Source organism: Nicotiana tabacum, chromosome 5 (genome assembly GCF_000715075.1).
Source record: "Nicotiana tabacum cultivar K326 chromosome 5, ASM71507v2, whole genome shotgun sequence".
In the NCBI taxonomy this organism is placed as follows: Eukaryota; Viridiplantae; Streptophyta; class Magnoliopsida; order Solanales; family Solanaceae; genus Nicotiana; species Nicotiana tabacum.
In genome coordinates, this window is record NC_134084.1 from 130,417,308 (window position 1) to 130,430,186 (window position 12,879).

Sequence of the window (12,879 nt, forward strand, 5' to 3'; positions counted from 1 at the left end):
TGCTACCACTGGCCAATCAGGATAACAATAGCCATATCCTACAATTTGTGACCAGACGACTGCCATCCTTATGTTTTCTTATATTTTTTTGGCTACAAAAAGTAAGGTTATGTTCTGGCACATAACAGTGAAAACCACTTTTCTTGTAGCATGATTACTATCTGCCCATCAAAGTTTTCTTTCCTTTTTTTGGAGAAAAGGTTATGTTTGCCGTCATGTTTGTTAGCTTTAGATAGACAAAACCAACAAAAACCAAATACTAACAAACATCTTATTATCATCTTCAAGTGAACTGCAGCATCAGCATGAGAAGGCGAACAAACCATACCGATTGATCAGACAAGCAGTGTAGAAATATCATCAATAACAAGCTATTCTATAAAATATTCAATACCATGCCTCAGCAAAATTCTCCAACTGAAAAGAAAACTGACACCAACTGTGGGCACTGAGAAGCTTCTCAGAGTAACCTAAGGTAACTTGAGCATGCAATTTCCTCCCACTTACCGTTTCTTGTCTTGAACAACCAAAGTTACAAATGTAAAAAGAACAGAAGCTTGTGTTGAAAACAAAAAAGATCCCTTCACTGAGAAACTCCAAGCCACTTTGTGAAAACATCAAACTCTGTGTAGTCGGAATCTGAAATCATGGTCTTGTACCAAGCTGTGCTTGCAGACCTGATAGCAGATGCCTCCTCCTGTGATAAATAAAGCAGAGTTAGTAATACAGTACAGCTATTCTCAAGTATACAACTATTCTCAAGTATAAGATAATCAGAAATAAGTGCATACAAGTTTGTCCACTTAATCTTTTTTGTTTTCTGAACACAAAAATTATGAAAGAGTCGGGATCTTTTTACCATCATTGAAGACATTTTCACCTACGGTGAAATAACTAAAGTGAGAGTTCCTAACACTAATCCTGTTTTTATCAAAAAAACACAATGTTATCCACAAGTCATCAATAGGGCCAAATGTCCTCAAGTGACATGGTTCACATCTCAGGATAAGACCAAAACATATCCCTACTCTATCATATTAATCAGGACACCATTTCTCATCACCACAACTTAAGAACTTCTTGCCAACTGACCCATCACGCTGTAATTCACAACCACTCCCTCTGTTTCACTTTATGTGACAATTACCATTGGAGAGCTAAAGAAGATTCCTTGACCACATTTTTCATAAATATTTTCTATATATACTTAATCACTAACTATTTGCGACTTAGCGTATCTTTTACGTAGTTTCTAAATATGTAGATTTTATTTCAAAATTGGAAATTCTACGTCCGAATTTCACACCAAAAATTATTCAGCTTGACTCTTGTACTCCGATCACATAAAGTGGAACAGAGGGAGCAACTCATTTCCTGAAGTTATTTGCTTCACTAGTGGTTACCAGACACAATTTAGTTTATATTTGTGATATAAAATCTGAGGGAGGGAAAAGGATTGGATTTTAATGGCATAACAAAACACTCAACATAAGTAGATTATATAGAAGCAGTCAAACCAACCATCAACTATAGCAGGTGTCAAAAGCATCATTATTTCCAGCACACCACATTAGGTTAAGAAAATTAAGATTGCAAGCAGTAAGGAGATAACAAATATCAGACTCTATCCCAATAAATGAAACCCCATCATGCGGCAAAATACAGACACATTTTTACCTTTCTTCGTATATGACTAGACTTTCTTTACTATTTACTAGCTAATCATGAGTTAAAAGCAATCATTTTCTTCTACTATCACGAAAACATTTATCAGGTAAATCAAAGATTAAAACTACACAGATCTTGAAGAATATACCTTAGTAACTTGATGTCTCTTCTTGTCAAGTTTCTCCTTCTTAGCCTTCACCCTTTGGGCCTCAGCCAAAAGGGACATTCTCCTAGCAGTTTTCGCATACGGATTAAGCTTCAGCAACACATTCAGATTCTTCAATGGATTCTTCTTCAATGTGGCCCTCTTCACATCCTTCTTAATAGGCCTCACAACAGACTGCACCTCATCAGAATTAATAATCCTAGCAATATCGGCATTCGCCATTTTCGCCCTAGGCAACACGTATCCCTTCTTCTTCTCAGATGGCTTGTCAAACGAACCATAAATCTCATCCAATTTCTCATAGGCTGATTTAGTCCACACAACAAACCTTCCTAAATGACCTCCAGGAGCAAGCTTTAGTAAATTCAATCGTTCCACATGGCAAATTTCAACACCAGGAATGTTACGAAATGCTTTTACTAACTTAGCCCCTTCAGTACCATACACAATGAGTGGTCCTTTACGAGAAACGTACCTACGGTTACGCATTTTACCCTTTCCGGGGCGAATAGCGTGACTTTCCTTAGCTTTTTCAGCATCAGGATAAGCGCCGATTTGCTTTAAAGCTTTGATAGCATTAGAAGTTTTTTCAATGCTCTCAACTGAATCTGAAACAACAAGAGGGAGCTCAGGAACTGACTCGATACGATGGCCACGCGCAAGGACCAGCGAGGGTACTGCAGACGCAGCAATAGCTGAAGCAACAGCGTAACGCTTTTGGTTAACGGGGATCTTTCGGTGCCAACGGCGCCAGATTTTGGTCGGGGCGAACATTCGACCGCCACGGCACATGTTACCGAAAGCAGCTTGACCAGCACGATGGGTTCCACCACCGGAAACACGTGGGATACGTGAAACGGCCCGACCGGTACCCCATGACTCGGCGGAGGTTTGGTGACCGGCTTTTTTGGAGACGGCGTAAGGTTGTCTGGAGTTTTTGGAGATGTTGGCGTGGACGTAAGTGACCACATCGGGACGGATCGGAGCTTTCATCACGGCGGGGAGAGGAACGGCACTGCCGTCAGTGGCCATGTCATTTTCAAATGATTGAACGGTGGTGGTCGGAATGGCGGCTGCGGTGGCCATTGGTGATTTTGGGGGTTGAGGGGAAGGGGAGAGGATGCTAGGGTTTCTGGAAAGGAGTAGAGCAGAGTGAAGCTTAGAAGGAGCTAAGTTTTAAGGAGCTGGGTTGGAAATGGGCCAGTCAGCCCTCCAAGCCGAACACAGAGCGTTATTGGGCTTAAGCCCATTATTTCTTGTTCACCTATACACACATGTATAAGGATTGAGTAGTAGGAAAGATTCAATTTACAACAGACAACAGTAATATAAGTGTAACATGATATGTGTCTTTTAGCATGCTATTTTATAATGTAATTATAGTTAATTAATATGTAGTTTTATCTCATTTGTTACTTAAGCATGGTAAAGTATATTTTTAGTGTAAACATTAGACGTGAATAGAAAATGCACAAATGTACAATTTTGTTTAGGGAAAACAGCACAATATAACGGCTCTATAAAATAATAGCCAGTAAATATATGTTTTTGATATATTAATGTATAATATACATATTTATATATTATCAGTGTCTGATTTGTATATGAGAATGAGACTACTGGATGTTATTACCAGCCAAATAGCTTGCCCTATTTTCACACCAGACGCATGGTTTTGGATTGAAGACCAACTCTTGTGAATTTAAGATTATCTTAGTTCTCTTCTTAGACCTCCATTGGATTACTCATAGTTAAGTATTCTTGTATGAGTTCTTTTCCGTTACTCCTTGGATTATCTTATGTAATTGAATGTTAATTTGTTTTTTCAGTTAATATAGGTACTAGGGGTTTATGAATTACAGTAAGAACTTAATTTGATCCTTCCTTATTGATTATCTTTGATTAGTGTTTATTATTGGCATTTCAACGGTTAGCCAGTTCATAGCAAAGTTTTTGTTATTTCCCATATTTTAAACCCTAATTCCCTATCTTTAATTGCTTTCTATGCCAATTTCATGGTGCTCTTGTGGAATTGACTAATTCATAACCAATTCACATAGTCATTGATTTCGCGCGACCAAGTGATAGATATTCACTATGCAAATATAACGCATAAATTATCATTGTTGCACAACGTCCACAAGAGAATCTGATGGACACAAAGCAAGTATATCAAGAATTATTAGCAGCTGAAACAGACTACAACAACAACAACAGTCCAGCGAGGTCCCACGAGTGGGGTTTGGGGAGAGTAGTGTGTACGCAGATCTTACCCCTACTCCGGAGGAGTAAAGAGGCTGTTTTCGGTAGACCCTCAGCACAAGAGGAAAGAGACAGTGTAAAACAGACTATCAATACTAAACACAACAAATTTACAACAAATAGAAAGACGAACTGCTGCTTTAACTTTAATCTGCAACAAGGCCAACTAAAGCACGGCCCGAGTGTATTTCCTAAATCCATACTTCAACAGGCAATGCGGTACAAGAACTTTTTCCTCCTTATTATTGCTCTAAAAGCTACAAGTTTTACACCACCTCCAAATATTAAGCTGCACAAAATTGAGGGAATATACATTTTAGGGGTAAAAACACATGATATCAAGGCTTGGGCACGCTTCTCACTAGGAGAAGCTCAACTTCTAAAAGGAACATTCTCCTTGACCACTGAGCATCAAGGAGAAACCAGGGGAAGATGCTGTAACGCTGTTATCCATGACACGACTCTTGAGACTTTTCCAGTGATGAACATTTTTTCAAGCTCTTAGAAAGCAAGAGCGCATAGACTCACCGTTGTTGGAGAAAGTCTCACCGACGAATATACTGATAAAAGAGGATTAACTCTTAGTATGACATAGGAATAAAAAGAAATTTTTGGAAAGTGAAGTAGGAAAAGATACTAACAATAACTGTTTTTATCATATTGTCTGACATGATAAATCATTGTGGTTCTTGACAGCACCACCTGTAGGAAGGCCCGCGACTTTTGTACTGAGATCATATGTTGACAATACATTTTTCTGCACAAAAAATGGCAACAGAAGGCGCGTTATGAAGGACTTAAAAGGTAGAGAATGTAAATTGGTGTAAACTGCACAATTCATCCAGAAAAAAGGTCCATGACTATGCTCCGGCATTCATGTTAATGTAATCACAAACTTGAAATAACTTCCGTGAGGGAACCTCTAGAAAAAAGGTTAGGGACCAGAACAATATCTACGGCTCCTGGTACTTCAGCCAAATGATGCCGATGGAGGAGATGAAAAGAGGTATACCCTTAGGACTAACTAGAATGCAAAATTCAACAAATTTGTGAACCATTTACAATCTAGTGGACCTCGTATTTCAAGGCCACTGTTCTCCTTGAATAACATAAAGAAAAGGCTGGTGAATATCCAAGGAGGAGTCGACAGAGCCTGTCACATTAACAGGCTGAGGCACCCTGAAATCATCATTAGTTATTACCTTTCTACGGTGATCTTTCATCACCTGTCTCTCTTGTTGTACATTAGGTTGAAAACAATATCCTTTTGAGCCTTTTCTCTTTTGAAGCGTGTGGACAGAGCATGCTGATTTTCAAAACGTGGAGGTGCATGGAACTTGCCCTCAATTTCGATTTGAATGAGGATCGGTACATAAACCAAAAATGCTAAGAGTTCAAGTATAGTTTCTCTGGGGGTACGTCTAAAAAGATAAGCAGAATTCTTACTAAGCTTACTGTACCCTGAACCTATCATCAAAAGCATCATGATTTCCTTGATGGTTGAAAAAGAAACCGATTTAGGGATATATCCAATAGGAGATTTTCTGGAATAGATGAAATATATTTCTCGAAGTATTCCAAATGCACCATGGTACAACATTTCTTTTAAATGAAGCATATTCTTTCATTGATACAGAGTGGGAGGAGGAAGGCAATGGGCAAAAGGGGGAGTGTATGGTACTTCTAAGCTTTGATGCCTCCACCTACATCTTGGAGGTAAGCATGTTCACCAAGTGAGCTGGCCCTCAACCCCAATATTGCTATAGGATTGTTTGGCTACAAAACGAGATTATAGAGAAAGAATTTACAAGTACTACGCAATACGCTGTGATTCATTTATCAAAAGCTTTCCATCCATTTGAACTACCTCCACTAGTTCTTTCAGTAGCTTAATAGCTGTAGAACAGCAATAAGATACTTGCACAAAGTCAGAATCCAAATCAAACTTTGTTTATGGGAAGATAAAAATCTTTAGCCTCTCAAATTTAACAGGAGGCGGCCTAATAATTCAATGTTGAAAACTAATGGACAATGGTGCAAAGCAAGATTGCTGCAGAATCATGTGAAGGGAAAATTTCAAAGTTCTCTCACAGCCAAGGTAACTGGTGCTGACGCATAAATTTAGTATTGGATACAAGCTGACAGATAATGACAGCAATTTCCTTATAAGACCAATGCTTTTGCCTAAGTTAATAAAGCTGTGAAATGCATATAGGGCCTCAACAGCCCAGGACCCAATGAATTTCAAGTGCTTTACTAACATTAAGAAGACTGCAAGCAAATCAATATAATGTAATAGTGAATGATATATTTAGGTTTGGGACTTATAAACCAGGAAGTGAACTGAGGCATGATAGCCGCCTTATTGGACAAATAATCTGGTTAACACCTAAGCAAGACCAAGGAAGACAACTGGTTGAGATATACTCTATTCTCGTCTTGCCTTTCCCATCACAAATTAAAGTATTAAACACTTAATTCAATGTTGAACAGGTAGACCTGTTCATTTTCGCTTTATGAAAATGAATAAAGCGTCTCGTCTTCATGTAAAAGCTTGCCTTTAGAGGAAAGCTTGCCTTTAGAGGAAACAAGAAATCTAGCATAAAAAGTAGCTATTCAGCGTATAGTGAAAGGAGCACACTCACAATGGGCTCAAAGTCAGGGCTCGACAAGTTCATTGTAAGATTTCGCATCAACAACAAAACCTGCAAGTCCAGAGAAAACAGATGAACATGATTTGCAAATCCACCAATTTAGATTTCTTCAAGGCAAGATAGAAGAAATTAAAATAGGGAAGGTGGGAGGGGAAAGGAGACCCAGATGAAATTTACATTGACCCCCATCTAAAACTCCCCAGCTGAAACTTTCAAATCCCTGCAAGTGCAGATAAATGCAGTGTCTTGACATATGCCTCTAGATTTTGAAACGGATATCTGGCTGAACATAATTGACATAAAAACTTCCCTAACGAGAATTTACATGTATTCTTCAGAGAGATCAACATTTTTCTACTTCTTTGATTCTTTCAGCTCCTTTAGAAAAGGGTTTCAATTAAAAAAAATGAAATTCATCCAAACTAAATTCTGTGACGATCTTACCCTTTGCCATTTGTTCCCTCTATTGCTTGGAGGCGAGTTAAATTAAAGAGTTCCACCCAATAATAACTAGGGAATACAGAAAATGGAATCAATTAACACAGAAAAAATAATATTACAAACTTCACCTAGCATAAACATTGAATAAACCTGACTCAGTAAGTTACAGTTAGCTGCAGGAAAGCTGAAGAGTTCTCAGGAAGCAGAAGCAAATGTAAAATGCATAATTTACCATGCATCCAAAACTCACAGTTTCAAAGTTAATAGGGTCCATCTCCTTCAGCTTCTGTACATGACCTTTAGTGTCTGGGTCAAAGACACTCCCAATAAAGCTATAGACTTCTGCAAAGTCTGGTATGCCTGTAATGGAAGTACCAATACACACTTTATACACTTCCATTTGATCCAGACGAAACATTTAAAACCAAAAGAAGTACGACCGCTATCGACCTAGAGAAACAAAAGTTCCCTCCATGATGAAGATGCAAAAGAGAGAAATGAAAAGAAAGACATAAAATATATAAGGAAGAAAAAAAAACCATTAGCGCAATATCTCCATAACCCCACCCCATCCTTTTCCTTTCTGCAAAGTAGGTGGAATCAATAAATATGGTAGAAAAAAAATCAAATAACACGAATTCATTTCCAATAGACTCCAGGGACATTCAAAATCATTGATTTCTCACATAATCAAGCAATATAAAAGTGATACAATGATTTCATGATCTGAAAATGATGAAAGCTTCTCAAATACAATTTCTTTCATCATTGGCACTCAAAACTGGAAATTCTACTGTTATATTGAATTTGACATTTCATTGGCACTCAAAACTTAATATAGAGCAAATAAACATCAACATGGAAATTATACTGATAAAATGAACTTTGTCCTGATGTTTGGCATTCAGAAATTTATATGAGCAAGAGAAGACACATTAACTTATATTTCTAGCTACCCCTAAACTACCTAATTTCTTATAAGATAAATTACATAACTTTGTTTCTTAGTGTCTAAAGTTATCTTTTAATTTAGAAAGTTAGTGATGTTTTTCTCAATACCAAAAGCGAACTGACAAAAGAAAACAGAAATACCATTTTAACCTAGAAAGTTTGTCCCCCTTTGGCAAGCTTTGTACAAGCAACCTTAAAGGAACTTTTCCTTTTCTTGAAAACCATCCCTTCTATTATTTCACCTTAAGTATGAAATTTGCATGATGAAAAGTTTATTTCCAAAGTTGGACAAGCCGAGGCCAAAATTATGGAATTGCACCAAGCGGTGGGATCAAAGTTGCAAGTTTCCTTTGGAACTAGGATTTGGCATGTGGATGGAAAATTGTTCTTTTCTGGGTTGAGCTGGCGACACATCAAAGACAAGTAATGTTTCAGGCATGAGCAAGAAAATAAGCCATGACAAGATTAGCTGTGCATACTACTGGGAAATGATGTGTGGTACCAAATAAAAGCTAAGAAAGAAAAGGCTATATACTGCAGATATTGAATAGAGAAGCCTAACATGACGGAAGAGCCTAAATGTATGGAAACCATACAGTGTTTCCCTCAAACAATGAGTTGTAGGGCTAAGTTCAAAATAATATTCTAGAGAACCTTACCATGAGGAACAGAACCTAGTTTGCTCTGCTCTGGTAGTTCAGAACTCGGCGCCGTTCTGCTGGAACTTCTAATGCCGCTGTTACTAATCAATGTAGCTCCCTTTGATCCAATATCAGCTGAATCAGTAATGTGTACATTGAAATAAGTGCAGAAAATTCAATCAGGAAGAAGATTTATAATGTATGCAGAAAAAAAATACCATGTTTACAGACAATTACACACCCTGAATTCTTTGAAAATGGTATTCATCTTGTGATGGCATTGTTCCGCCAGATGGAGAATTTAAGAGTACGGAAGTGTCATCCCATGATGGATATCCAGGTGGAAGGGAATTCATTGAAGAAGGGTAACCCATAGAGGCTTGCAATGGTACTAAAACTACTCAAAGTAGTTCAAAGAAAAAAGCAAGAGACTATATGAGACAGAGATATACCAAATGAGCCGTAAGACAACTTTGTAAGTGCAAACCAACCATTTTTTGGTGCCTTCTGGGGATAAGGATGAGCTGCTTTACGCTTGGGCCGAGGTGGTGGCACGTGTGCTGTTGTACCATTCTTCTGGACCTTCAAGAAGTACTTTTGAGCATGACTGCGAATCTGCAACCAAGAAATTAGGCAAATGTCTTGTATAGATGAAAGCAATTCATAAAAAGTTATCTTTTTCTGGCAGTTGTTGGTAACTTTACTAATAAAACTTTACCTTATCAAAAAAAAAAAAGATTTGTGAAAAATTCTCTAAATCGAACAAAAGAAAGGGCCTAAAAAAATAGTACTTAAATTTCGCACATTAGCACATGCTCAAATAAATTCCCATGGAATAGAGGATCTAAACAGGATTAAATTAAGCCAGCCCTACATTTTACACCAGGTACCTGCGAACGCATGTCATACACCAAGAATTAACTCCAAAAGCGAAAGGTTGCAAATGCACCAGGCATCATACAATACACATTAAGTATATTCAAAAGCCTGACTAGCATTTTCATGATAGCAGATCCAAAGAGAATTGGTACTCGTCCGGCGTGTACATGATTAGGAATAAGTCAATCACAGAAAATTACTACAAATAATTAATTGGAGAAATACAGCATACTCCACCATGATGTCTCAGCAGAACAAACAAAATACAAACAGAATAAAACTAACTATTTCTCTCTGTGAACTTCATCAGAAAGATGAAATCGAAGTGAGCACCTGAATTACTGTCTTTGAGCCTACAAAATCCTCAATTTTCTTCCAATCACGGTCAAACCTGAATAACCCAAATGAAGAAGAAACACCAAAGCTTCAGAAAAAAAAAATTCTAATGCAGCTTTAAGATTCAGTACACACATGTCACAAAGGCAACACAAAGGAGCTAACTGACCATAAAATATCCAAATTAGTACTACAAAAATGGAACTTTCAAAATAAAATTCAAAATCAATACTAGAACAGGCCAATTATACAGCTTTCTAGTTTCTTCCCGTATAGCAGAAAAGAAAAGAAAAAAGATGAAAAAATACTTGCCTCATGTTGAGAACAAAATTAAATAAAATAAAAATGTGCTCTTTCTAACAACTCAAGCTTTTTGTAACACCGGAATAACATCCAAACATCTACCCAGCAAATTCTTCAATTGAGCACAAACCTCTGATACTGCCAACATAGAGACTGATCCAAAATTATGAATTACTATTAGATGCAGAGTACCACTGCATCAACTAATATTCCATTACAAAATTGTTCCACCGTAAATACAATTCAGAAACCAACAACAACAACATACTAAGTGTAATCCCACATACTGTATATATAATTCAGAAACCAACATACTAAGTGTAATCCCACATACTGTAAATACAATTCAGAAACCAACAACAACAACATACTAAGTGTAATCCCACATACTGTATATATAATTCAGAAACCAACAAATATCTCAATTATATGTACAAACACACATTTCTTCACAATTAAAACAACTAAAAAAGGGAGAAGAGACATAACAGTTGAAGAGCTTCAAGGAACTTGTCGTGTTCTTCTTCAGTCCAGCTTTCTCTAGACTTAGTTATGGTGTAAGGTTTCCGAACCTTTTTGCCAGAAGAGTCGGTAGGTGTTGAGTTGTTGTTAGCCATGGAAGGAGAGCTTGAGTTCATGGTTTCAAACGATTCAAAAGAGTTTTTGTGGAGGAAATATAGAGAGTACAGAGTGGGTGGGTAATTTTTGGGCGGGGAGTGGGGACTACTGTCTCCTGGCCAAATCAATTGAAGCCGATCAATTAATCGCTAGATCCAAGACTATTTGTATTTGCCGATTTATAGCCTGTTTGGCAAAAAATATTTTTTTCAAAGTTGAAGTATTTGGCCAGGCTTTTAGAGAAAAAAAGTTCTTTTGAGTAGATGCAATTTTGGAGAAGTATAAAAATGTAGTTTCTCTCTGAAAACACTTTTTTTTAAAGTACTTTTATGAAAAATAAATGTAGAAGCCAAACATTAATTGTTGTTCAGGAGTACTTTTTAAATTAATTAGCCAAACACTAACTGCTTCTCATTAAAAGTATTTTTTTTTTAAAAAACAATAAGCTGATTTTTTAAACTAGGCCGAACAAACTATCAATCGGATGTTGGTGGGTCTTTTAGACTTTGAAATAGACTTCAAAAAGGCACTCTTTATTTTTGACACCTTTTCAAGCTTAATTTAGTAGTCTTATTTGTTTGGTACCATAATTACAAGATATTTCTTTCTCCTAGGAAATTTGATTGATCATTGTACACAATAACAATAATATATTCAGTGTGATTTCATAAGTGAAGTTTAAGAATAGTAGTATATACGAAATCTTGCATCTACCTTGTGTGAGGTAGAGAGACCTTCCACTCGAGAAAAGCATTTTCAAAATAGGATTAAAAATATAAAAGTACACAATATATGTTGAAATATCGAAGAAAAAAAATTTTGACAGCAAAAACAGTAAAGATAAAAAAACAAATACCGATAAAGAATAGTGAACAAGATGTTTCAAAATAATATTTTTTAAAATTTATAGTCTAAAATTATTTATAAATAATTTTTGTTTTATAAATAACTTCATTAATAATAAAAATTAAAGTTTAATATTAAATTATTTTAAATATAAAAATATTTTTTGTGAATTTTGTAAATGAGTTTCATTTTATAGACGAGTGTTACCCAGAGACAGAGAAACGTAAGCAGCGATTAATTCAAAATTTTGGCGAGGAATCGGGAGCAATGAAAGTAAGATGGGACCCACAATTAATTTTCCGTGACGCTACGTAAGTGTCGTTTGGTGTCCACTAGTTTTAAGGTAGCCTTTATGCTTTCAAAATGGGGTGTCATTTCCTACTTGCAGTTGCAGATAAAGATTGTGTTTTTCTTAATGCCCTCTGATGTGTCATTTGTTAGATTTGAATCAATACCTGCCACTACTTGTGTGGTAAACAATGAAATGCTTTTTGGCGACACTTGTCAACAGATCATCCATTCAATTCTCAACATGGCCAAACATTGTTTTGTTGTCTGAGAAAGTTTTATTTTGTGTTTCGTACAACTTACAATAGTTTGTATGAGACTCCTTTTTGTCTTACAAATTTGTGGACCTCAATCTTACACTTGTGGGTCCACAGAAATCTAGGTCCACAAAACTATAAGACAAGAAAGTTGTCTCATATAACTAGTGTGAATTGTATGAGACACAATAAAATTTTCCCTCCTCCTTTGTTGCTTATCCCTTCTTGCCTGCCAACCACATGCAAAAACATATATTATTTTTAATGAATTTTCGACATACGAAAAATAACTGCAATCACAAAATAAGAGAAATATATTTTTACTAATCAATTGTGAGTATAATTTTGTTTTTCCCTTGATTTTTCTTTCCTGATTATTTCCGTGATTCAAGCTTGAAGCAGCGTATTTCTCGAATGTAAGATGATGCTGGGAATGTATTTGATCTCCATCTTCTTGAACTATTTGATTGTCAAGAAGTATCAGGCCATATTTTGATCTCTTAGTAAATATTCCAAAGAGTTTATGAGATTTTCGAGACGATCTCAATTTTTGAAATATTTTTTAAGGG

At 36.4% G+C, this 12,879-nt stretch overlaps 2 protein-coding genes across 5 annotated transcripts; both read right to left on the reverse strand.

The window, feature by feature from the left end:
- Nucleotides 1-248: 248 nt before the first annotated feature.
- Nucleotides 249-2,990, reverse strand: LOC107779688 (large ribosomal subunit protein uL4z). Its single transcript, XM_016600159.2, has 2 exons — nt 1,817-2,990; nt 249-697 (listed from the first exon to the last, which is right to left on the reverse strand). The coding sequence occupies exons 1-2, from the start codon at nt 2,918-2,920 to the stop codon at nt 584-586; spliced, it is 1,218 nt and encodes a 405-aa protein (XP_016455645.1). The 5' UTR covers nt 2,921-2,990; the 3' UTR covers nt 249-583.
- A 1,228-nt stretch (nt 2,991-4,218) lies between these two features.
- Nucleotides 4,219-11,050, reverse strand: LOC107779686 (protein REVEILLE 8). Of its 4 annotated transcripts, none has more exons than XR_001646662.2 (10): nt 10,791-11,050; nt 9,996-10,053; nt 9,275-9,398; nt 9,025-9,180; nt 8,802-8,918; nt 7,442-7,551; nt 6,928-6,970; nt 6,742-6,801; nt 4,738-4,853; nt 4,219-4,656 (listed from the first exon to the last, which is right to left on the reverse strand). XR_001646662.2 is itself a non-coding variant. In XM_016600156.2 (9 exons), exons 1-8 carry the CDS (start codon nt 10,937-10,939, stop codon nt 4,752-4,754), a joined length of 876 nt encoding a protein of 291 aa, XP_016455642.1. In that variant the 5' UTR covers nt 10,940-11,050; the 3' UTR covers nt 4,219-4,656; nt 4,738-4,751. The 4 variants fall into 4 exon arrangements, 1 of the variants encoding a protein (XP_016455642.1); XR_012709767.1 differs by lacking the exon at nt 6,928-6,970 and adding an exon at nt 7,195-7,260; XM_016600156.2 differs by lacking the exon at nt 6,928-6,970.
- Between the last annotated feature and the right edge of the window lie 1,829 nt (nt 11,051-12,879).

Coding starts and splice junctions, on each gene's coding strand:
- LOC107779688 (XM_016600159.2), bottom strand. CDS start 2,920: ATGGCCACCGCAGCCGCCATTCCGACCACCACCGTTCAATCATTTGAA. Junction 698..1,816: donor AGAGACATCAAGTTACTAAG/GTATATTCTTCA, acceptor TATTTATCACAG/GAGGAGGCATCTGCTATCAG.
- LOC107779686 (XM_016600156.2), bottom strand. CDS start 10,939: ATGAACTCAAGCTCTCCTTCCATGGCTAACAACAACTCAACACCTACC. Junction 9,181..9,274: donor CCAGAAGGCACCAAAAAATG/GTTGGTTTGCAC, acceptor TACTTTGAGTAG/TTTTAGTACCATTGCAAGCC. Junction 7,552..8,801: donor ACTAGGTTCTGTTCCTCATG/GTAAGGTTCTCT, acceptor CTTCCATTACAG/GCATACCAGACTTTGCAGAA.